This window comes from Parasteatoda tepidariorum, chromosome 5 (genome assembly GCF_982258835.1).
Source record: "Parasteatoda tepidariorum strain Cologne lab strain chromosome 5, Ptep-v5.0, whole genome shotgun sequence".
NCBI lineage: Eukaryota > Metazoa > Arthropoda > Arachnida > Araneae > Theridiidae > Parasteatoda > Parasteatoda tepidariorum.
The window spans coordinates 56,018,168-56,044,534 of record NC_141759.1 but is presented as its reverse complement, the minus strand read 5'-3'; the positions used below and the strand labels follow the sequence as shown (position 1 = coordinate 56,044,534).

At 28.8% G+C, this 26,367-nt stretch overlaps 4 protein-coding genes across 6 annotated transcripts in view; 2 read left to right on the top strand and 2 right to left on the bottom strand.

The window, feature by feature from the left end:
* Naxd (NAD(P)HX dehydratase) lies at positions 1–3,005 on the bottom strand. Its single transcript, XM_043047613.3, has one exon. The coding sequence runs from the start codon at positions 2,883–2,885 to the stop codon at positions 1,986–1,988; it is 900 nt and encodes a 299-aa protein (XP_042903547.2). The 5' UTR covers positions 2,886–3,005; the 3' UTR covers positions 1–1,985.
* A 211-nt stretch (positions 3,006–3,216) lies between these two features.
* On the top strand, positions 3,217–4,127 carry LOC107449952 (protein YIPF6). The gene has a single exon (XM_016065640.4). It carries the CDS (start codon positions 3,334–3,336, stop codon positions 3,985–3,987), a length of 654 nt encoding a protein of 217 aa, XP_015921126.1. The 5' UTR covers positions 3,217–3,333; the 3' UTR covers positions 3,988–4,127.
* A 10,556-nt stretch (positions 4,128–14,683) lies between these two features.
* On the bottom strand, positions 14,684–19,081 carry LOC107449953 (uncharacterized). Of its 3 annotated transcripts, none has more exons than XM_016065644.4 (2): positions 18,853–19,081; positions 14,684–17,478 (listed from the first exon to the last, which is right to left on the bottom strand). In XM_016065644.4, exon 2 carries the CDS (start codon positions 17,250–17,252, stop codon positions 15,210–15,212), a length of 2,043 nt encoding a protein of 680 aa, XP_015921130.3. In that variant the 5' UTR covers positions 17,253–17,478; positions 18,853–19,081; the 3' UTR covers positions 14,684–15,209. The 3 variants fall into 3 exon arrangements, with proteins under 3 accessions (XP_015921130.3, XP_087020089.1, XP_042903546.2); XM_087163963.1 differs by having other exon boundaries at positions 18,887–19,065; XM_043047612.3 differs by having other exon boundaries at positions 18,891–19,025.
* Positions 19,082–19,166: 85 nt separating this feature from the next.
* The window catches only part of Taf5 (TATA-box binding protein associated factor 5), a 31,077-nt gene continuing 23,876 nt past the window's right edge, over positions 19,167–26,367 (top strand). Inside the window, exons 1-5 of the mRNA XM_043047611.3 lie at positions 19,167–19,481; positions 20,882–21,121; positions 24,044–24,153; positions 25,546–25,624; positions 26,214–26,292. Of these exons, the coding sequence (XP_042903545.2) occupies positions 20,891–21,121; positions 24,044–24,153; positions 25,546–25,624; positions 26,214–26,292 (499 nt within the window). The 5' untranslated portion in view covers positions 19,167–19,481; positions 20,882–20,890. The remainder of the gene's footprint in view (positions 19,482–20,881; positions 21,122–24,043; positions 24,154–25,545; positions 25,625–26,213; positions 26,293–26,367) is intronic.

Below are 26,367 nucleotides of genomic sequence, written 5' to 3'. Positions count from 1 at the left end.
TTTTTTAAATTGAAGACATGGACAAGAATGCTTGTACACTTTACTAAAGTATAACTACATTTACTTAATAATAGTTTTTTGTTTAATCTATCAAAATCCTATCGTTTAAACTGCTTTCTGTATTTTCCATTTCAAAGATGGGTTTCAAAATGTGTACATTTCTGCAAAGATCCCCCTTCTTCTCTTGATAATAAATATTTTGAGTTACTTTCTTCTTCTTTGATATGAAAATAGTGTAAGCATCTGCTTAATTGTTTCACATCTACTGTAAACATTATAATTGATTATAGGATATCAAATGTTGCCCCCTTCAGATGGGGTAATAATTGATCACTGGGGTAATTCCTGATCATTGTCTTTTCCTTTTATAAATAGTATGAAAAACAGATGATAAATTGCTAATTGTCTTTTCTTAAATAACAGTTCATATTTATTAAGAGGAACAACTGCAAAATATATTTTAACTGTAATCACAAAATTTGCTTTTAACGGTATACAAGACAAATGTGTTCTGATTTGCACCATTTCTAATTTATCTTACCTTGCTTCCATCTTAATTTTACATGTGTACATTGTTAGAATAATAATTTTTTAAGTTTATAAATCAGCCTTATATAAATATGGTGAGAAATTATGAGCCTGAAAAAGATACTAAGCTTCTAGAAAGCAAAAGTAATGAATTTCTTTTAATGATTGAAAATGAAAATTTCATTGTGAGAGCTGTCGACATACCTTACTTAACTTTACACTCTCACTTAATGAAGTTACAAAATCCAGCAAAAGTAACCCATGTGGGAACTCTTTCTTATATTCCAGCAGAACATGAGAATGAGTTGGCTGTTTGCCTAAAATGTATGGCAGGAAGCAAAGATTTTTGGAAAATTTAAAGTATTAATCTCTATTCTTGCTTTTTAAATAAATCATTTTATTAGTTGATAATAGATTTTTGGTTCATTTGTTTGATCTTGATGTCTTATTTGTTAATTACCATTGTATAATTATTTTTAAACAGCCCCTTTACTATAAAAACTGGTGATCAGTAATTACCCCAGAAAAGATCGAGAAATAATTCCTGATCACTAAAAATTTAAAATCTTTTAAATTCTAATTAGATTTTCAAATAAAAGGTAGCATAGGACTCATCTCATATAGCCTCAAACTTCCAGTAAATATTAAAATTCTATCTTGAATAGTTTTTTTTACAAAATAGATGTTTGCATTTTTTTATCAAGAATTATCCCAGGTCACCCTAATTATAAGTCAGAATTGAGAGTTTACAAAAGTTTGGAGTCACAAGTTGAACATTTCAACTATCAACTCTGCACAGCTCTGATCTTAACAACCATTAGAACTAAAAAAATGTCAGAAATTTTAGTAATCTATTTTTATTAAAGGGTCACTCTCTGACAGAGTTAGAAGTTTACTTTCTTAAATATTTTAATGTAGAAATATTTTGCTTTAAATGTAGAAGTATGTAAAATGCAAATGAATTGAAAGCAGGAATAAGGTGGTTTTAGGAATATTATGTAAAATATTATGCTTAAAAATATTATGTACATAAATCCATTATTTAAAAAATTTTTAGAAAGAAATTGATATTGATAATTGTCCCAAAGTGGTAATCAAGTTTTGGCAACAATTAAGCACTGTCACATGAGAAACTTAAAATTAAATCTCAGAACTTTACTCCTTAAAAAAAAAACAACTTAGAACCACTATGTGTATCTTAAATTTATAACAAACACAAAAATTAAACGGTTTAACTTCACACCTGGATGATTTCAAATGGTCTAAACAGGCATTAATATAAAAATATCCCACTTATTTTGGTTGAAATCTTTACATAACAAATAATTATAACTAAATTTTTTTCTTCATATTTATACAAAATTCAACATTGTAAAAGATATAAAGAATTTCTTTTTATACAATTTTTGAATTTACAGTAAAACATGCAATAAATTTAATAAATTATACATTCTGTTTCATACAAGTTCTGCTTTTGAAACAAAAAAACTAAATGATGCATGAATTTCAGATATCATATCCGATGTAAGCATGCTACGTTGGAATTTCTTAAAAGCAAGGTGATTGCATCTTCTAGTCAATATACAAGCCGCTAAAGCGGCTAATATTGCTGGACAATGAGTCTTTGCTTCAGGATACCTTTTATGAGCCCAGTAACTAAACACTCCCATAGAACCAGAAAGTAAATCACCTTGACCACCACATCTTCTGGGACTACCTAACTCATCACAAAGTACCGTATTTGAACCATCAGATATAATGTCTAAAGGACCTTTTTTAGCAATAGTAACTCCCATGGCTTTCGATAACTCTTCGACTTCCCCTTTACAACCATCTGATTGCAAATTTTTCTTTAAGACTGCTTCATAAAGGCGTTTAAACTCAACTTTATTTGGTGTTAATATAGCTTTCTTATAAGACATGACATCCTGAAAATTTTCGTTTAAGTAAAATAAAGCATCCGCATCAAAGACTAGAGGCATATCTCTTTTCTTCGCTAAGTTAATTAAGCTACGTGTAGCATCGAAAGTAATCTTATCACGTCCCAAACCAGGTCCTATAACTAATGAATGTAACGATGGCAAATAATCTGTAACTTCTTCGATAAAATTGGGGCTATCCAGTATCGGGTGAACAATTAATTCAGGGCTATATGTTTTAATAACCTGAGCAGCATCTCGCCAACAGAATACGTGAGCAAGATCACAACCAACTCTCAAAGCGGAAATTGCAGCATAGTAAGGAGCACCAGTGTAATTTTTGGAGCCACCAACAATACCGATTCTTCCAGCAGCGCCTTTATGAGAATCCACTGACAACGGTGGAATAATAGATAAAAGTTCTTCTTTGAAATCCATACCGGTAACACAGTTATTTCAAAAATTGAAATACTGTTTAAAAGGTAAAACAAAAGTTATGGTTTTCCGATCAGGTTCTCTCGATGTTTTATTTACAAACAAATCGAAATCCAAGTCGAAGTAATTATTAAATCGATTGAAGCCCGTCTTGTAGCTCAGCAGTTTTATGAAATATAAAAATTTTTTGGTTTTCATAACTAGAACGAAAACTCAAACTACTTATCGGTTTTTCAGCATATGTTACAGTTCTTCAAATACTGTTTCAACTTGAAAAGTTTAGTCAGAGGGAATTAATCTCGACTCCGATCTAGAATAAAATCGAAAAGATAACAATACAACTTCCACTTTTCCCTCGCTAGTGATGACTTGTAAACAGCAGATCGGTAAACACGAAAGAGAATTCTAAATTTATCTAATGTAGCATTTGATTATTAACTTTTTAAAAATTATGGAGTCACCTGATTCAATATTATACCAAAAAAATGAAGAAACTACCTTGGAAGGAGAGATTGGAGGTACTCCTACTAGTAGCGATGGAGCTGAATATCATACTTTAGATGAGCCTGTCAAAGATACTATAGCCCGTGACTTAAAAGCAGTTGGCACTAAATTTTACCATGTCCTATACCCCAAAGAAAAGAAAACCTTATTGAAAGATTGGGACTTATGGGGACCATTGATTTTATGTATGCTGCTTGCTTCTCTCTTGTCAACAGAAAATGCAGATGATATGGATGATAATGGACTGCAATTTGCGCAGATCTTTTTCATAGTTTGGTTTGGGGCGATTGTTGTTACTGTAAATTCAAAGCTTTTGGGTGGGAACATATCTTTTTTTCAGAGTGTTTGTGTTTTGGGGTATTGTTTACTTGCACCATCTATAGCTTTGATCATGTGTAAAATTATGGGGTTGATTTTTAATTATTCACTGTTTTTGTTTATATCTAAATTACTTTTGGTTACTTGTGGCTTTTCTTGGGCTATTGTAGGGGTCACTGTCTTCTTAGGAGATACACAACTGCCTAAAAGAAAAGCTCTTGCTGTTTATCCAATATTTTTGTTTTATTTTGTAGTAAGTTGGATGATTTTGGCCAGCTCGTAAGCTGATATTTATACTTTTATTTATATTTTGAACAAAAACTTAAGAAGTATATATGTTTAACAAATAACCACCAGTTTTGTATATTTATACCTCTAAATTCCTTCACTTATGTAACAGTAATACCTTATGTAATATTCATAAGAATTTTATTAATAAGTTTTTGATGTGTTCTAGTATTTATAAGGGGGACTTTAATATTGGTGTATTTAAAGGATGTGATCTGGCTGTATTTTCAAATGTTGGACTTCTATTTTGGAATGCAAACTCTTAATAATCTTAGTAAATTTTTCTTTTTACAATAAAAACTGTGTAAGTTGACTGCTTTTAAGACAACGATTTGATGCTTTATTAAGACAAGTAAACTTATAGTAAAGGAATTTCATTGTATTTACCTGTTTAGAACTTGAATATTTAGTTCAACTTAATAGGTAATCAAAATGCAGAAGGGGTCAACTTGAAAGGTTTCATTATGCAAAAATAATGTATGAGCATCAATTTTTTCTTTCTTTGCAGATTAAGAAAATATTTTTGTTTATAAAATTATTAATCTTATTACTCTTTTTATTTTTATCAATGTAAAACATCCTTAGCCTTAGATATTGATTGCATAATTGTGTCCCTTAGTTCATCGCTTATAATGCTAAATAAATGAGAACATTTACATTATTATATTTGTTCCACTTTAAATGCAGTTAAAACAGATAAAAGATTATTCTTATAGTGTGTAAGCATACATCATGCTTTATCTAAGTACTTATATTGTAAGTTGTAAGGCAAAATTGAAATTCTAAAATATATATATAATTGGGTTTTCTTAAGTTAAGGCATTTCACAGATAAACATTGTAATGCTTATGATAATTATTAATTTAACTTAGTTTTGACTAAAAATCGTTGGAATCCTTTATTTAAATTTTTTATTTGTTTCAATGTATGTCAGTTATTAATTGCTAAAAATGAAACACATGCATCGAATATTGGATTGCACTATTCATTATGTGATACTAGTCATTAGTCTCTTTACTTGAAGTGTATTTTTTTCTTCTGTATTCACTAATAAAAACTTATATTGTTTTTCTGGTGTTTCTCTTTCATCAATCAGAACAGATTTATTATTTTTAAATGTATATGGATACAATTTCATGGTAACTGATATTAAATTGTGATAGGCTTTCTTATTTTTAAACTTTTTTTTATTGATAAATATTTAATAATTGTTTTTAAAACTATATATATAAGATGTTCTTCAGTATTGTGCATATTAAAAAAGGGATGAAAGTTATAAATCATTTAGAATAAAAAAAATTTTACTGATGTTACATTAAAAGGACATGGAGTAAAACATATTTTTATTTTGAAATTTCTTTCTATAAGCAATGAATGGATTTTTTTAAAAATGATATTAACTGGATACATAGAAATTGGCTAATCGAGAAAAAGCTTTTGTGACCAATGTTACAGCTACAAACTATATTAAAATTTTAATAAATCTTTTTATTGCTACAAAATACTTAAAAACTGCAATTTTGGATTTTATATCAAAAATAGTTGATTAAAAATTTATTAATGGAGGGATACTGTTAATTGTTTATTTTTTTATGTTGTCCATCGTATCATAGAATTGCCCATAGGTTAAATATTGAATTAAATTTATTCTCACCAGAATTCTATAAAGTTTAGACATTATTATGGCTAGTGGTTACAATTATAGTGAAATTTAACCTGTTTCTTCTTCTTTTTTTTTTTTTTTTAATTAATTATCTGAATATTTTTAAAAATCAAAGAAAAAAATTCTGAACTTATTTGATTAGAACATTCTTTAAGCCTTCTTAAATCTTTTTCTTACCTTTTTTAAGAAGTTTACAACTTTTAAAAAGTATTTCTGAAAGGAGCGGTTGGGAAGGAAGTATTAAGACTTTTTTAAACAAAAAATATATGTTCAGCTTTGGTACTAGTTTTAAAAAACTAAGACATATTTGAATAATATGCAGCTGTGTATGTAATGTGATTTTACCTTGTCTAATTGACTAAATGTTAAATCATATACAGTACAGAACCCGTTATCCGGAAAACCGGAATGCAATTCGATAAATTTTCCCGCCATTTAAAAAAAAAATTTTTTTTCCTCATAAGATTTTAGGATTTTTCTTTCTTTTTTGAAAGATGTTCACCTTACCATCATTTTGGAAATAATCATTAGTGTATTACTTCATCGTTTTTTCTTCTTTTTAAGATTATTTCCAAAAGATTTTTTTTTTTTTTTAGTTGGGTTTAACAATAAAAAAACGGCTTTTTGTAGCGATTCAGAAAACCGGAAAAATCAGTTATCCGGAATAGCGATGGTCCCGATCGTTCCGGATAATCGGTTCCTTACTGTACAATACTTTTGATCTCTTTATTTATTTTTAGTTTAAAAATAAAAAGTAATAGCTGCATATTAAATTTCTTAAAAGGAAAATGCTGCTTTGCTAATTATTCACCCTGTAATTAACTCATCACCTTACATAAGATTATATAACAAACTTTTTGTTGGAAATAGATAAAATTAATTTAAGAAGTTATGTAAATTCGAAAATCACTGATCAACATGGAGATTCCTCCGCTTTTTGCGTGTTGCAATAATATTGTATTCAGGGTTCCCACTCAATTTCAGAAAAAAAATTCCCTGACTTTTCCAGATATATCAAGTAAATTTCAATGAAAATCCATACTATATTTATCTATACCACGAAATTTTTTATCAGAAAACTTCGATTCTTTTATTTGTAATGCTAAGTATTGGATTTCCTGTGTAAAAAAAAATCATTAAAGGATGGAAACATTTCAGTTTTACTTAAATGTGAAATTTTAACAATGAATAATTGTAATAAATGTTAGAATCATTTAAGTCGAATCTCAAACTGATTACTGTGACTGACAATTTTAAGACTGGTTATTTTTCAGGTATAATGTAGGAATTTACCAGGTTTTTGCCAAAAATTTTTTAACTTCCCCTGATTTTTGGAGTTAAAATAAAATTTCCTGACAATTCCAGGTTTTCCCTGTTCTTCCTGACCCATGGAAACCCTGTGTATTGTCAACTTGATTAATAATAAGTCAACTTATACTTGCAGAAAATTAATAAAATACCAGAATTCATTCAAAACTGAAAATTGAAGAAGCTGATACTTTTCTTTTGACAAATTCCTTTATCAAAACAAATATCAACATGGGGATTCCTCCTCTTTTCGCGTGTTGCAATAATATTGTATTAAAAATACCCAAATTTTCAATACAATGTGGAAATGCAAGGCACCGACTGCTGAAAGAAGATTAAAACATAATTTGGATTCACTATGAAATCGGCATAAATAAATCACACCAGAAAGTGATTATTTAAATCCATGATTCACATGTCATAATATTATTGCAACTAAAATATCAGAACTTTCAAAATCATGCCAAATAGGCCGGGATAGCCTGGTTGGTAGGGCACTGGGCCCATGTTCGTGGGTTCGATCCCAGCCGACCGAAGACTCCCCTTGTAATAAATGGTGACTGATGCACGTTAAATCTGTCGAGTCGCTAAGTCCTCCATGTTCCCATAACAAATCAATACCTCTGGGGGTACAGGAGTTTCCTTGTCTACTGGATTGGTTCAAAATTACAAGGCTACGGAGTTGAACATTAGTAGTAGTAAACTCAAAATTGGGTCGGCTGAACGGATATATATATATAAAAAGAAGAAAAAATCATGCCGAAGAGTAGAGCAGTAATTGCCGAAAAAAATTATCGAAAAATACGAGTAATTCGGATTTATAATGAAATCGGCTCAAATAAAGCAGTTTGAATAGTAATTATTTAAATATGTGATACGAAATTCCTATTCTATATTAACATTTAAAAATCACATGGGAAAACGCAGCAATAACTGCAAAAATATGATCAAAAAGTCGCTTAAATAATGTAGAAATCGGAAAATAAAGAAAGGCGTCAAAAAGTGATTATTTAAATACGTGATTCGTACTCGAGTGCCGTTGAAATATCGTATTAAAAAATAACAGAACTTTCAAAACCATGTAAAAATGCATTGTAATAACTGCTGAAAAACTCGAAATACCGTGTGAAATGTAGCGGAATTTTAAAAATATGGAAATTAATACTAATAATTGCCTAAAAATCTATTAGATTTACGATGAATTTGGTATGAGCAAAGCCCGTTAAAAAGTAATTACACAAATTTGAAATTTGTGTATCGAAATATCTTATTAAAAAAGCATAGGGATTTTTGAAACAGTGTGGAATTCCGCATAAACACGTAAAACGCAATCGAACAACCATATAGATTTATAATGGAATCTGTGCAATTGTTAAAAAGTGACGAATCGAATGTGTAATTTTATTTTATAAACGCGATGTACAGTCGCCCCAATTCTGAGTTTACGACTATCAATACTAGCCTTGCAATTTCGAACCCAATCTAGAAGACAGGGAAACTCCTGGACCAAGCTTGTCTTTGCGGAGGACTTTTTTATGGAACTAATCCAGATTGCGTTACATCGTACCAAAACCTCCCACAGTTAGCCAAACAGCAAGAGGATTCTAACACATGTTGCATCTACCATTGAGAATATTTCATCTCAATGGTAGATGCATGCCAGGAGCAGACTACGTATCGACCAGCCAATGCAGGGATTCAAACGTGGATCACTTCATAGGGAGAAAGAACTCTATCCCCTGAGTCACTGTGGCTTTCTAATATGCAATTGAAAATTTTCCATTTTAAAAAAGTTCAAATAACTTTTTTATGTTCAGATGCTATTGCTGGTTGTGCACCCCTATATTAGGGTAACTTAAATGGTAATAAAGTATAATTAGTAACTAAAGATCAAGGAGGAAGAATGGTTTTTATCTATTTTTCACAAAAATGTTGTATTTTGAGGATTACTAAGTTTTGATAAATCAAGAACGTGGAAAATCGATCTTCCCTAAAGGTTATTGCACAGTCAATGATGATGGGCCATGATAGTGAAAAAAGATTCCTTCTCAGAATCAGCTTTCATGGGCATAAACCCTTCTTCCACCTTGATCTTCAATTACTCAAATTTACTGAGAGAGAGAGCACCATTTCTGGTGCAATTTATAATTTTTTTCCCTCTGTATTTTCAAAACTCTTTTATCTACTACCTGGGTAGTGTGGGGAGTATAGTCTTTGCCTACTACGACTTGGGCCAGAGTTCGATTCCTCATGATAAAGGCTAGATGTCTGATTATTCTTCAATCGTGCCTTATGATTCGGAATCCACTCAATGTTATGTTAATAGTCAGATTCAGTGACTGAAATGTCAACATGCAGTTGCTGAGCATAGTACGAAGACTGGATGAATATTGCAACCATCTTCTCTTCAATCTAAATTGTGCTAGTGTAGTGTGTCAGCACTGTCTTTGGATCATTATTAATAGATTGAATATTATGCCTTTGTTAAATGCCCATTAGTATAGCCATAGTGTGACACAACCAAACCAATCAAAATTGTATCTTATAAATACACTACTTACCAATATAAGTATTTGGACAGGTGTGATTGAAAAGAAAAACTAACTTCATTCATAATCAATAGTTGGAAGAGCCTTCACAAGAGGCAATTACAGTGTGAACCCTGCGGGTCATACTTTCCACAAGTCCTTGTGTGACGGCTAGTGGTATTTTCTACCACTCGGCTTTTAGAAGACATGTAAGTCCCTTCGCCGATTTTGGATGGGTAGTACATCCCTTAATTCGGCGATCCAACTTGTCCCAGAGGTTCTCGATAGCGTTCAGGTCTGGGCAAGTTGTGGCAGTTTTAAGGTGTCCACCCCTTAAAACTGCCACAACGTAGGAAGCACATTGTCATCCAAAATAGAGCAGTAGGCATCTTGCATGGGACTAATGCTGATGTTGTACAGAGTACAGATATATACCGGCGGAGAGTGTGACGTATCTAAGGACCGCAGATATAGTCATTTGCATAGGTGTCCAAATACTTATTGGTAGATAGTGTACATGAATTATAAAATAAACAGGCAATATTATTGACTGCTATTTTAGATTTAAAAAGCAAATAATATTTTTTGTGATAATTAAAAAGTAGAAATACATATCATAATAATTTATTTTGTAAAACATACAACCAAAATTTAAACTCCTTCCAAATATAAACGTCAGTTATATAAAAATTTTTCACTATTTGTATACAAATAGAAAAATAATCTATTTTTTTCATTTGTACATATATTACTATCAAATAAGATCATTACACATAAAACACATTAATATCTATTTCACAAATGTGCAAACAATACAAAATGTGTAAACGAAAACAAATGGTAGTTGGAAGTGAAACAATGATTATGAAAATAATGAATGAATATGTATAATAAATAACTGATAAATTTGAATGCCACATAGTAATTAAAATAATTTATCAAAGCTTACAAATACATTGACTGACTGAAGTTGTTGAAAATGAGTATTTTATTCTGAAAAAAGTTACTACTGTGAAAAACGTGATAGGTAAAAACCAGGTTGCCAACTACCATGCTTTTTGCAAAATATTTTTAAGAGTGATAGACTAATAAAAGACACCCGGTGGCTGAGCGGTAGCGCTTCGTGCTGTCGTGCCACAGGTCCTTGGTTCGATCCTTGGGCCGGGCAAGGCCGACTCAGCCTTTCATCCCTTCAGTGGGTCGATAAAATGAGTACCAAGCATGCTTGGGAACTAACACTGGGGGTTCCGCGTTCGGCTGACCACCTGACCGGAACATATGCTCCCGCACCCCAGAGCCCAAGGTCAAGAAAACTGAGATGGGCACAGTCGGCCTTGGCCCTCTTAATGGGCTGTCGCGCCACTGAGTTAGTTAGTTAGTTAGACTAATAAAAACTAAAGCTTTTAGAATTTTTTTAATAATTTTGCCAACATTTTAAAAACTTCTCTGCAATGAAGTTAGAACAAAGTGGTATTTTATATAAACTTTTGAAATGTTTACATGAATTGTTAGTGGTGAAACAAATAATTTGAAATCAAATTTACAAAGTTAAGAATAATACATTAAAATGTAAACTTAACTACCACTAGAAGAAATTTTTCTAAAAAGGGTAGTAAGTTGGCAACATGGTTAAAAATAAAATAATGACTATGAAAGAAATTGGAATGATTCTGCATAATAAATGTTACAACTAAATGCCTCATAGCATTTCAAATAATTTATTAAATAAAACAAGCTTATACGTATTGGCCATTAATCAATTCAAACAAGTCTATTTTATTAATGGAATGTTTTACATCGCACATTTTCTTAAAAAAAAAAAAAAAGAATTGTAATTTTTTTAAAAATAAAAATTATTACGATTAGACAAAATCAAGATCTAAAAAGATAAAATCAAGATCTTATATAATAAAAAAATATTTTAAATGAAATTTTATTTTTTTTATTATGAAATTAATACTAATAATTAATTTAAATAATAGAAAATTACAATAAAATAATCAACTCTCACCATAATGTTTAAAAATGTTTGAATCTAAGCATTGAAAATTACAGAAATGAGTATTTTTGTGCTTATAACTTAATTTGATAAAAAAAAATTTATTTATTCTAATACAACACTTTAGCAAAACTCACAAATTTTTAAAGACATTTTTTTATGATGTTTGCATAATCTGAAACTACTTTAATTCATTAAAAATAATAGAAATATAACACCATATGCTTTGAACAGATTTTCTAAAAATTTTAAAATTGGAAATAAAAATGTAATTTTAAGCAATCCATCTATTTAGAGTTAATATAAATATTTTATTGAATTTTGAATCATATATTATATATATATTTTTTTTATAAAATATATTTATTCATGAACTCATGATTAACTTCAAAAAATTTAAAATTAATGGCTCTTTACTATGAATGCATTTTCAAAATTTCATCAAAAATCAATAATTTTTTTCATATTTATTTACTTATAGGCTCAAAAGATAAGTTTGCTACTGGCTAGAATATAAAAATTATATTTGAAATACAATGAAAAGAAGAAAAAAAGCGAAGATGATGGAAATTTAAAATAACAAATTAATCTAACGTAAGACTCATAAAAAAAATTGAAAATTAAACATGAATAAAGCATAAATAATGACACAAAAATAGACATACTATAGTTTTGGTTCTATAACGGAGAAAATTCTTCAGTGCGGAAACACAACATGACAGAAGAAAGCACAAGATAAACAAATTTCACTAATTAAAATAGGTTTAACTGAAAGCGGATGAGACAAGAAATAATGAGATATAGAAATAAGGTACAACTGACCAAACCACTATTTCTCTCATAGCAACTTCTTTGCTGCATGTTTTCATTGGTCATTTTATGTTTTGACAGTAAGTTTTTTCTGTATAGAACCAAAATTATACAGTGTTAATTTTTCGACCACTATTTGAGCTTTATTCTAGTTTTTAAGCTTTATTCATTTATAGCAGAAAATATATTTTATCTTCAAAAATACAATGTGAACTTAATTTTAAAGTAAATCTATTAAAAAATTTCTATTAAAATATTTTTTTTCATTTCTAATTATATAAAATCCTTTTTTTTATCAAGCAAATCAGTTCCTGACATAAAACTTACCTAACTTCCTAACTAACCATTTCAGTGATATTATTATAGAAAACATATGAAAATAGTGTGCAAAATAGTTTGGCACAGACTGAAAATAGCAATAATTTTCTGTTATAAGATAAAATAACCTATTTAATTATATTTCAAAATGTACAATTAGCAAAGGAAGACAGAAATACCTTGAAAAACCTTTAACGCAATCATCAAACTTTTAACCATAAATTATAATATTAATTATCTAATTAATGTTACATATCAACTAAAAATCGTAAAATTGTGCAAATTTCGATCATTAAAGGCATATTTTTGGACTGCATATGCCAGGTGGGATTTACTTTCCAAAAGAGAACTCAACTTATAATTAAGCACTAAAAAAAAAATTGAAACCACACATGTAAATACATTTGTATTAATAAATCTGACAGTATTTTTTTTCGAACATTAATTGCTTTTAACTAATTATATTAATAAAACTTTTCATAATTCAACTCTCAAATTAAAATTTTCCTACTTCAATTTATAAATAAAACTTTCAAACAATAATTTATAAATTATGGGATAAAATTTATAGTCATAAAAATAAATTCCATTGCTGATAATTTACTTTTTCAAAAATTATATCTCAAAAACAAAGTAATTAAATTTTAATTTTTAAATGTTAAAACATTATAAATTTTTGTCTTTTTCTCTACAAACATTTTAAAATGTTTGAACAAAACTATTCAAAATTTTAATTTTGGATGGCAAAATAAAAAATAGTTGTTTCAAAAATTAATAAAATTTTTTAAACGGGGCTCAGAGATGCCAACTGCTCCAGATACGCCAAAATAATAATAGTAAAAAAAAAAAAAAGGTAAATAACTGCAAAGTAAATGTTGTAAATATTTGATTATATAAGCCTACGAATTATTTAAAAATAGTGGTGGATAAAAATCTACTAAATTGAATTTATTAAACCAAGAATCACAATTGATAAACTACCACTTTAAAATATATATTTGCTGCCCGGAGCAAGTTGGCATCTCTGTGGGCTGCCTAAATCCTTATGAACTTATTAATGCTTGGGCTATTTAATTTTCTTACTTTATTCAGTTTACTGGCTGAAATGAAAATAAAATTATAGCACTATTTTAATATGTACATTTAAATTATATATTACAGCATCGCACACTTTTAATAACTATCCAAATAAATAAAGATAATATCACTGGTAAATATAAACAATATATGAAATAAACAAAATCATTAAAAAAAATTATAAATAAAACTAAAAGACATTTGCAATACATAGATTGGAAAATACCAATTCATATAAGTTCATTGAGCAAAAACTAAAATCTCAACTTGAAAAAAAGCTCTTCAAGAATAATACTGAAAAAACTTATAGAACATCAATACAATAAAATCAGAAAAATAGGTTATGGTCCACACAAATATAAAAACATTTTTGTGACAAGATATTTAAATCTATCACATCAATAGCCGTTTTTTCACTAATTTGAATGATGGCAAAAGTAAATTTTCACATTAATATTGAATTTGTATGCAAAATATAGTAAAAGCCTGAATATTTAGAATTTCAGTAATAATATAACAAGAAAGGTGAAGTAACTGGAATATTTGGTAGTTAATAAAAAAATATTTTTTTTATATTAACTCTTTCTCTTTGTAAAATCAATTGGAACGTTTGAAAAATATATTTTCGTTTAGAAAAAAAAGTTGGATTTTCAAAAATTAATTCAATCAGAACTTTTGTTACATTTTATTAAAAAAATTTTTTTTTCAATTGTTCTTTTTTAAAAATAAAAATACCCAGAATTTTTGAAAATCAAATTTTCTTCCTTTTTAAAAAGGTTACTGCTGTTGTCACAGCCATCACAGTTTCATAAAATTTTCATGGAACACATTTCCAATTCCTATAATTCTAAAACTATTAAATTAAGCAATACTCTTTTCACATTTTACACTTCGAACATCCCTAGAGAAATGTTTAAGGAACATTTCAGTATCAAAATGGTATTGATGTAGCTATTAGTTTTTTTGTTTTGTTATTGTATGTTGAAGATTTTTATAGGCAGCAATTATGGTAAACATTTGTTTTTTATTAGCATTATTACCTATTATAGGAAATTTTTTTTTAATAGCAAATACATATAATTATCGAATGAAAAAGGATAATTAAGTAACAGTTAAAAATTTATGTTTCCTTACAATTTATTTTTTACTTTGCAATTTCAGTCTTTTCCCCCCCGTCTGTAATATTTTTTTTCGTAAAGGAATGTTAATAATTTTTCCACTTTTTTTCACAATTATGCTTTACAAGCACCAACTATGAGAAGCTTTTGTTATTAATATGGTTTGTCAATTTTTCCTAAAATTAATTGCACAGGAATTTTGCCTTTCCGAAATTTGCAATTTCGACTCATTCCAGCAAGTTGAGTTTTTACTGTACAACTGTTTAAAACCTGCATTTAATTACATTAATACAATGTAAAATTTCATTAAAGAAATTATATGTTTAAAATAAAGAATTTTAACCAATTTTTCTGATTTTTTAATTAAAAAAAAGTTTAATGAATAAGAAGTTTAATTTAAACTTTCATAGAATAATAAACATAACCATCAGGTGCTTCATCATACGAATGTTCAAAACTATCATTCACACCCGGTTTGGGTGGGCTTGCACCTTCCGGCCTTCCTCTCTCTTGCATTAAGAGAGAAGAACAAGAAGATATTGATAAATGATCACCATTTAAAGAATTAATATGTTCATCACTATCAAAAGAAGATTGTGAGGAGCAATCACTTGAAAGACTTTGACTAACATACATATGAGGGGAATGTCTGAATTTCACATTTTTCTCAAGCTCAGAATCACTTGTAAGGTCATCACATGGCCAGGACATGTGGTTTTTTGTCCCACTGTAGGTGTAAAATGGAGGGTTGTTTTGCTTCTGCATTAAATGCAGAATTTGTGCCGTGGAACCAAACTGAGGACGCGTTCCCCTATTAGGGGTATATTGGAAAGTATGATTTTTATTTTTTGGTAAGTATCTTTTTCGGATACGTTCAACCCTTTCTGTGTTTTGATTCACAAATTGTTCTAACTCATCACAGTGTTGGTTACTTATTTGGCTTAAACTGCTTTGGGAATCTGAAGAGTCACTTTCATCACAAAAAACTTCTTTCTCTGTAGAAGAGTGTTCTTCAAACTGCAATTTGCTCTCATTTTGGTAATTTAGTCTATTCTGGAAGTTCTTCTCAAAAGAATTCAGAAGTATTTTCCACTCACGAACATCTTTAGGGATTTCTACTGATGTAAGAGATTTATCCCAAAAATCAATGTTGCTGCCAACAGAACCTTTTCTGGGACTATTTGAGCAATGCAGAATAGAACTTTCGCACATAGATTGTAACACTTCCATATCTGTCAGTGATAAACTACGACAGTCTTTGGGTGGAGGTGGTTCAGCCATTGAATCAAGTGAGCATTGTTCTAAACAAGATGATAACTGGGAAGATTCAATATCAACTTCATCTGTAACAGAGAACCGATGATCAACACCGTTGCTTTCAGATGAATGACTGTCCTCATCAATGCAATCTAAACCACAACTTAGCCTGGTTTCAAGTTCAGAGCTCAGGTTATTAATATTTTCACAGATTGTATGTGTATCAACAGATACACCAGAGCTTACATTATCTGCTTTTAAGGACAATGTAGTTTTACATTCCCTTTCTTTCAAAGATTGATACTTTAACAGACTTTCTTGAATGTGGCGCTCATTTCTTTCACATTCTTCAGTGGTCATCATTATCATGGTGCCTTCTGACGAAAGGTCTGAATCACTATCAGTTTCTTGCACAGAATTTAAAGGACTTATATCAAGTTCAGCTAAAATGTTGTCAGAATGAGCCTTGACAAGGTTATCTAAGCTAAGTTCTTGCAACGGAGGAGATAAACCTATTCTGGCATTTTTCTCAGTTGAACAATTAATTGGACTGTTTTTAATACTCTCAGTTTTGTTGCTTTTTTCTAAAATATGAAGTGTATTGTGCAATGAAGGAAGACATAAACTTTTTTGGTCAATAAATGCAATGATTTTATCATGTTCCAATATGTTTTTAACACTCAATTCTGATAATCCTTTGACATCACCGTTCACTTCAACATCAAATGTTGATTCATGTTCCCCTTCCTCGCTAACAAAACTGTCCAATTCTAATTCCTTTAAGGCACTCTCATCTTCATGTTCAGTAACTTTGTGTACAACGAATTCCAAGCCTTCATCAGCAGGGGACTCAAACACAAAACATTCTGGTTCTATGTCTTCATTTTGGATTTCTAGTTCATTATCATCTTCAGGTAAAATACCATCATAAACCACTTTATGAACTAAAAAATCAGACACTTTGCAATCCTCGTAAGAGGAATCTAAAAAAGGTACATCGTAGGATTTATCAACTATACTAATTTCAACCCACTTCATTTTTGCTATTTCATTTTCAAAATTTGTTATTTTACTCGGATCATCAATGTAAAGCTTTACTGTATCAGAAAAAGAAACCTTTTTTAAGCTTGTGTTTGATGAATTAGATTTTTTAAGAACAGATTTTGCAGTAATTTCCATCATGCATATTGTAAAATATATGCCACTAAAATAACTGTTTCAATCAATACAATCATATTTCATTTTACAAACATCTTCATATATTTTAACAAAAAAATGGCCTTTTTCGTATTTCATAATTCCATTTCCATAAAGCAATATGTATAACTCATTGTATCAAATAAACTAAATAACTCTTCATATTTGTCAGTGATACAAAAATTATTTTCAGTCTTTTAAAGCTGGAAACCTATAATAAATTTAAAAATCATTAGCCAAGATAAATAAAATTTTCAAAGTTGTATAAGATAAACAATATGGATGATGTTTTTTACAACAGAAGAGAAGGATACCCTCACATTCTTTAATACATTGATCTGAATTATGAAATTAAAGGTTTCCAAGGCAATGCAAAATATTCAACACGGCTGTGCAATTAAAGAAAAAATGACAAAGGTGCTTCACAATTGATTTCGAGAAAAGTGGCTTCATTAATATTTTTATTCTATTCTATGGCTAATGCTATGAGTGATTATAAAGACTTTTTCGTTGCTTACGTGGATTTTTGATTGCATGGTAGAATAATAAAAAGTATTACTTTAAAAGAGCACATGAAAACAGTTGGACTTTGGAACTGTGCTTAGTAATTATTTTTTCAGGTGTCTTAGAAAATTTCTATGACTAATGACTAATTTTCTTAAACAGCATATAATTTTTAATACAAAATTGTAATAAATATGAATGGACATAAATACGAAACAAAGTCAATGGAAAAAATAAAAATTTTAATCTTAATAAGCGCAAAATGAAAAAATTATAAAATCAATGTTTTTATTTCATTAAAAAAAGACTGATGTCACATTCCTTGTTACTCCCATCCTACTCTTGTCTCAAACTATCAAAATTTCAAGATGTAGATGGTACATTACATTTGTAAATGGTACTAAACTGACTTTCTACATATTTGTATGGCCAATATTAAAAGTTAAACACACTCACATCAATAATTCTACTGCACTGTCACGACAATAAACATTGTTATGTCTTCATAATTGGTTATTTTGGTTTTAAATCATCATTAGTTATTACCCAAATTATGTTCGACAAACTATATTAATCTTTTAGTCATAAGTAATTGTATAAGACATAAGTCTTAAGAAGACATAACTATCACTGCTTGGGAGTGAAATAGCTTTTTAATGATTAGTAGTATATACTCATGTATGTACTTAAAATATGTTTTTGTATTTATATGTTTGGTCTGCATACAGTATCTCATCTGTTTATTAATAATAAACCATCCTTTTACTCATTGAATAGAAAGAACAATTGCAGCTGCAACTTAGCTGGTTGATGTATTCAACTACTAAAATTTATATAAAACCTTAGGAAATCTAAACATAAATAGCAAAAATATTCATTAAACACACATTTTTCAGAAAATATTGATTACAATGTTTATTAACAACACTGAAAATTTTTAGTGGAAATTGATAAAAGTTTACCATTAATGGCTGTTAAAATTATTAGTATAGGGCTAAATAGAGGGAATCATACTAATGTACACAAACAATGCCGACATAATTACGAAATTCTTATATAGGTTGACTATTCATTACAGTACCTGGAGTGACTAAATAACTGTGCAATAACAATACCTACGCAATGAAGTGGGTTTTATTATTAAGCAGTATGCTTTGCCTCTGCTGAAAATCCTTGGGAAAAATGTTAATATCAGTACATAAATACGTAGGCAAGAAAAATTATAAAGATAAGAAGAAATGGAAATAAATCATCGAAGTGTAAACATTCCTAACATTTCAAACATTCATTGTTTGTTGCCACGCCTCTTTAAATTTGATAACTTCTAAAACTCTGCAATCAGCTGTTCATTGAAGAAGATTCAATCGAAGCATTAAAATTATTTAAAAACAAAAAATAGTTCAATTGTTTTATATTTTCGTGTGAAGATTTGGCTTTCAAAGGGTATTAACTAAAAAAATCAGTAAAAATTGAATATTTATATTTCTTTTGGCAATGGTAAAACTGTGGATCATCAATGACACGAAAAGAAAAAGCAGAAGCTTTTTGATTGGATCATTAAAAACGTTAGTTTGTTTCTTAACAAATTGTGGAATAATAAATAAGTCATAATAAATAAGTCAAATAAATAATTTACTACAAGATCATTACAGATCTTTGAATAAATTTAAGGCATACGCGTTTTATGTCAAAGTGATTTTACATATTTAAGTAAGTAGTTTCTTGTTTTAACCATTTATTAAGCTGGTATGCATTTATACTTATTGTACAACCGAAAAAAAAAGTCACTGTGTTGCTTTTAATCTAAATAGAATTAAGTTTTTAGTATTTGTAACAAAATTTTCCTATTTTTCTAAAAAGGTATTTAAATTCTTTGTCATTTTTTATTTCTAACTTATAGTCAAAAAGTATTTTAGCTATGTGTGCTGAATATATTTTAATTTATAATTTTAGAAATCAATATTAATGTAAGAACCGAGTAGTTAATTCTACTTTTTTAAGAGACTTTGTTAAGTAACAGAAGTGTCTCATGGGCTTCATAGCAATAGGTTTGTCATTTACTATATCTCAGTAATGTAAATAAATCCTACCCTCTTTTTGCCCAAAAGGTTTCAGCTGAACATATTTTAAGCTGCTTGGGACTTCTTCGGGAAGAAATTTACTCTTCTCCTCCCCTTGTTTCTGACTTCTTACTCGTCAACGGATTTATGGATCTAGTCTGACGCTGTCAGACCTTTCGAGATAAGTAGCAACAACCAGAGCCTGACTAAGGCAGAAGCATAAGCGGCAATTGCCCCGGGCCCCTAAATAGAAAGTTTATTTTACGTTTCCTTCTTTAATGAACTTCTTTTAAACAAAATATCAGTACAATGTAAAATCCGTCAGTTTAATGTTAACTTCTTCATTAATTTATCGTATGAACACAAAAATCTATCTTTCGTAAATCCATGGCTTTCTAGCTAGGAATTCAGCTAAATGTTTGCAATTATGATGTATAAATTTGGCCAATCTAAGCTTGTATTTTTACATATCGTAAAATGCGATATGTTTACAAAAATACGGGCTTTTGATTTACTTAAATGAACCATCGTAATTGCGAAATTTTTGCTGAATTCCATCCTAATGTCACCAAGGAGGATATGAATTTTTCGCAGATACATCCCAAAGTTAACAATCTGCATTCAGCATGATGGACATGGAATTGTCAATCAATAAAATGAACGGAACGATATTTCGTCTGACCATTGGAGGGGAGAGGGATTTTATAGCTATTTTAGGTTCTAGTCAATTTTCTTGTTATGTTATCTATAATGAGGTGAGGAATTTAAATACCTCCATAAGGTTTGGTTCTTCATTACTGAAAAAGTGAAGCAGAGGGGGGCCCCCAAAGAAATTTTTGCTCCGAGCTCCAGTTAAGCTAAGTCGGGCCCTGACAACAGTTATGTGAATATTAACTACTACTTATTTACGCAGGAAAAGTGATAACTGAAGTATGAGCAAGTATTATAATGGGTAAAATTTCCGTATTTGCTCCTGTCTTAGTAAATTCGTCAAATTTTAGCTATTTTAAAACTTTATTTTTTTTAAATAATAATTTTATTGCTTTGTAGGAGTCAAAGATGAATAATGGTGAAAGTCAACCTATGGAGGTTGAACCTCCTCAAAATGATGTTACAACTCCATTAACTAATTCAATAAACATGGAAATCATAGAGAAAGAGGTTTTATCTTCAAATATTGATTCTACAGTAAAAAAAGATAAAACTGAAGATGTTAAAGAGAAGCATGAAGAGTTAAATAAGAATGCTATTTTAGCAGTTTTGCAATTTCTAAAAAAACATAATCTTCAGGTAAATTATTAATTTCTACTATTTTCTAGGAATTTTGCTTTGAGTGTTATTAATTTTAGTTTTAATTTATGTGATTTTTGTCATATTTCATTAGATAATTTTGATTAAAAAAATCCCTATTCGAAATAAGAATTCTGTTCACAAATTTTCAACTTAGTAAAAAGACAAATTGTTTATTCTGTTGCAGATTATGACTAAAAAATTTAAAGAAGTTCATTTAACATTAAGGCAACCGGCAAAAAATATCTTTCATAAAACCAATGTCTTGTAAAGTATTTGTTATTAAGATAACATTTGGTATTACAACCTCTACCATTCAAACAAAGACAAATGTCATAGTTTGAAGCTGCTCTCTTTTACAAAATAAAATTTTTATTCTTAATTGATAAAACTCAATTAAATTTTTATAAATGCTATAAAATAATTTAAATAGTAAGAAAAAATTTTCTGGGATGTTTTTATATTTATTGCAATTTTTCAAAATAAAATTATAAAGATAGTAAATGAATCACCTTTTAAAACATAGGAATATCAAGCAGAATTTTGCAGAGGCTAGAGAATAGATATATCAAAAATTTTGGCATATCTTTTTATTAAATGAATTCTTCTCAATGCTAATATTTATACATATATATTTGGGAATGCTTAATGTTTTAAGACTTATGTTTAAAGTGATCTAGGGTATTAAAAGAATAAAAAATCAGACACCTACTATATAATGATCAAGATTGGGAAATTTCCCTGGTGACCATTGGGCAGTAGAAGCAATTTTTTTAGTAGCTTCTCTTTTTTTTTCTAGTGGCTACTTTTGTTGCATAATCAAAAACATGTACTAGATAATGAATTAGCTTTTAAATTGTTATTAAAACCTGAAAGTTATCATTTTAAATAAAAGTTAATATAATAGCTAATTATCGCATTAACAAACGTATACAACCCCTCAAGTAGCACTAAACAACAAGTTAAGCTTTTAAATTGCTATTTAAGCCTAAAAATTATCATTTTAAATAAATGTTAATAAAATAATAACTACTAATTATTAACGTTAATTATATTATGAAGTGTTAGCTGAAAATTATTTGTTTTTAGGTAACAGAATGTTTTTTGATTACTTAATATTTTTATTTACAACTTCACTCGTGCATTACTTATTAACTAAGAGAAAACAATAAATCTTCTTTTAAATTGTTTTAAATTTGGCCGGTTGCACCTGGCAGTGTCAAATTAACACAATCTCACAGCATTAGTTGCTTCAAATCCTTTTATTTGAACTTAGTGTTATTTGCAATTAAAAGTCAATAGCTTCTTTGGACATTCTCAAAGATCTGTCATCCAAGTGCTAAAACTGCTCTAAACCCATTCATCTTTAGCATTGCTAAGTTGGGACAGTACTATGATGAACAATTCAAAATTTACTTATTTTTATATAGTACACAAAATAGAAGTATGATTTCTGCGAACTTCCCTCATTTCACTGCTTTTGCTTATTTTTGTTTTTCACAAACTTCCTCTCATTCCCTCCTACTTAAACATATTTTATGGAGCAACTTATTTAAAATCTATCTTTATTGCTTTTTTTTTAATTATTAATTTGTAAATTTTATGAATCATCTTATCTAAAATCTATCTTTATTGTTTTTTTTTTAAATATTAATTTGTAAATTTTATGAATCATCTTATCTAAAATCTATCTTTATTGTTTTTTTTTTAATTATTAATTTGTAAATTTTATGAATCATCTTATCTAAAATCTATCTTTATCGTTTTTTTTTTTAATTATTAATTTGTAAATTTAAGTAAGAAATTATGTACATAATTTGCTCTTAATGGAAATGGATTTACTATGCAGTTTTATATTGTCCTATAAATTTTTTTAATTGTGTTTGATGTTTGTTTCTTCAAATATGTTTTATTTATTTCTAAAATAATGTTGTGGTGGTGGACATATTTTCTAAACAATCCACCGATATAATAAAAAATGCAGAATTCAAGGTAACAATACATTTAACAATCTAAATACATTTAACAATCAATTATATTTAGCTATGTAGTCCTAATCCAATGTCATAACAATAAAAGTGTGATTTTTAACACTAAAAGAAATCTTTTCATTTTGTATTTAAATAAAAAAAATTATAAAAGCCACATGACTAGAAAAAAATTATAAAGGTTATGTTTAGTAAAACAGTAATTTGAATTGAAAAAAAACGAAAGAAAGAAATATACCATATTCTTAAAACAGATCAGAAATTTTAAAATTATTTATTTTTAGGGTAGGAATAATATAAATAACATTTTATTTTTAGTTGCCATGTAACAAACAGTGACTGCTAATCATGATCTCAAATGCTATATTGCAATGTATTGAAAATAACTTTATAAAGGACATTAAAATAGGATTGTATTTATAAGATATTAAATTAGACTTGACATATATTGACTGATTATATTAGAACGGTTACTGTGCTAAAGAGGAGGAAGGCGGTGGTGTCCAAGTGGAACTGGGAAGTGGTAAACTTCTGGAAAGTTGACCTGCTAGCTACCACAGGCAATAAATTAGATAATAATATAAGAAATAATTAATAAAAATAATTTATATATGTTCCTCTTAAAGTTTTCTCTTAGGTGTTCATATTATTATATAAAGCAATGAATTCTTATCAATTGTATCTGTAATCCCAAATCAAAATATTGATGACAATTAATTATTTGAAATTGATTTAGAAGCTTTTTTGTTCAGTTGGCTCTTCTAAAAACAACTTACTACGGCAAATCTATTAACTGAATTATTTTGTCTTTCGTTCTATTTTTTCAAAAATGTAGCTGTTAAACTTTTTTTAACTTTTATTTTTTTACTGTAATACCTAAACCAATTATCAATAAAACAAAGTTTTGTTGATTTTTAATTAAATTTTTTTACAGGAAACTGAGGCCATTTTAAGAAAAGAAACTAAGATAACTGATGATGATAAAGCCTCAGAGTCAGCACAAAGTGAATCTGATGTGAGCAGTGTTTTGTCTACGTACAAAAGGTATACATTTATTTGCTTTTCCTTTTTTAAAAAAGCTATCGTTTGTTTTTTGAGACAACTTTTTACACTTCAATTCTCTTATGTAAATCCTTTATTGTTTTTAATCTTGGATAATTATACCTAAATAAAATTTCTGTATAGTGGGACCCCAATTTTAGGTTATCCATTTCGTATGTTATCCTACTTCCTACATCATTTTCTGCTGGCACACGGAAATTGCCTGTACTGATAATGTTAAAGTAATTGGATTTTATGTTACCCTTTTTAAGAAAATCCCACTTTATTCATTTTTCTAACAGATCAAAATCATTTTTTTACTACAAAGATTGCACAAACCTTTTTTTTTTTTTTTTTAAAGAGACATTTATTAACTATTTATAGCTTTTCTGACATTCTTTCTATTCTATCTTGTTTAGTTAGCCGAAGTTATTGTCCTTTTGTCTGTGAGAGGGGATTTCCCAATTGAGTTAAAATCAAAAGGTTGGTGGGGTGGACAGAACACAGTAAGAATGGTTAAAGGTATGGGAGCTTAGATTCTAAAATTTGCGAGTGGAATTTTCTTATCCAATTAAATCTTTCAATTATCCAATTATTTAAAAAACATAACTCTAGGCAAATGGTTAGGTTATAATTTCTTTTTCTTGATTCTGGTGACCTTCAAGATGCTTCTAAATCAAAAATAAATATTTGGAAGCTCTCAATTTGATTTCTGCCTCACCTCATTGGCAACTAAAATGCAGTACAATTAGGTTTAATAAAGTTTCATGAGGTAAACTGCTTCTCAGTATCCAATAAGAACATTGGCCCTTCGGAGAAAAAATTGCGTGTCAGAAAATCTTTGGAAGTCGATGACATGTATATCGACTGCTGCACCAAACCTGGTTGGTAGGGCACTGGTCCCATTTACAAGTGTTCGTGGCTTTGATCCCAGCCGGCCTCAGACTCCCCGTGTAGTAAATGATGACTGATGCACGTTAAATCTGTAGAGTCACAAAGTCTTCCATGTTCCCATAACAAATCAATACCTCTGGGGGTACTGATCCAGGAGTTTCCTTGTCTTCTGGATTGGTTCAAAATTACAATTCTACAGAGTTGAACATTAGTAGTCGTAAACCCAAAAATTGGGTCGGCTGTTCAACGGTTATAAAATAAAATAAAATTCCTTCCATATCCAATTTAATGTCTGCTCCCGATGATAGTGATGAAAACGAGTAAGATGTGCAAAACATATCAAAGGATATACCCTCAACTGATCAAGAGTTTCAAAGCATAAAAATTGTGGAGCATTTGCGAATGTAAACCATAAAAAGAATTCGCAATAATTTTGATAAGAAAATGTAGTAAATAATATTGCAGATTTATCTGCTTCTATACATACTTATACTCTTTTAGTGAAGGGGATCCAGACATTTATGAAGACACTTATATAAGTTTGAAGAAATTCATTGAAACATCTTTGGATACATACAGGGTAAATAATCTATCATTTATGCATGTAATATATCTAGGCATGTTGAGAATTGTAGCCAATATTTTATTTTAAATTAAATAAAAGTAAGATTTTCCTTAACATAACATCCAATCAGAAGATTCTTAAAATTTGTGTTATTTATTAATTTGGAGAACAGCATTTTTTGCATCACATTCTGTCTTAAACATCCTTATTATTAATTTTATTTAAAAATAAAAATATTTTGAATGTTCACAAAATCTGAAGTTGATTCTTCAATTCTGAGAAAATTGTTCTATGGATAATTATTTTGAAGACAATCCTAAGTAACAAGCAAAAGAAATTGTAATCTTATGCTCTTCTGATTTGTTTGTTTGCTTTTTTACTTTTTGCCTTTTTACTTGAGCATGTATTGTTTTATAAGTTTGGTGCAGTTTTGCTGCTTCAAGCTCTTAAAACTTATATTTTTTTGTACTTAATCTTGTATTTAATTTTTTTTGTAGTGATTTTAATCATTTTTTAATCAATTTCAGTTTTACGTAATTTGAATATATGATTTATTCAGTTTAAGGGCAGTATACGTATAATTCATGCCTTGTTTTATTTTTAGCATGAATTGTCTATGATACTTTATCCAGTTTTTGTTCATATGTATTTAGAACTTGTCTACAATGAGCACGAATCTCAAGGTAAGCTATTATGTATAGATATTAGCTAAAAATCTGTCTATTTTTTAATATCTTAGAGAATAAGTAACATTTGAA

What these genes read in the sequence shown, in the direction of transcription:
- Naxd (XM_043047613.3), bottom strand. Translation starts at nt 2,885, where the DNA reads ATGGATTTCAAAGAAGAACTTTTATCTATTATTCCACCGTTGTCAGTG.
- LOC107449952 (XM_016065640.4), top strand. Translation starts at nt 3,334, where the DNA reads ATGGAGTCACCTGATTCAATATTATACCAAAAAAATGAAGAAACTACC.
- LOC107449953 (XM_016065644.4), bottom strand. Translation starts at nt 17,252, where the DNA reads ATGATGGAAATTACTGCAAAATCTGTTCTTAAAAAATCTAATTCATCA.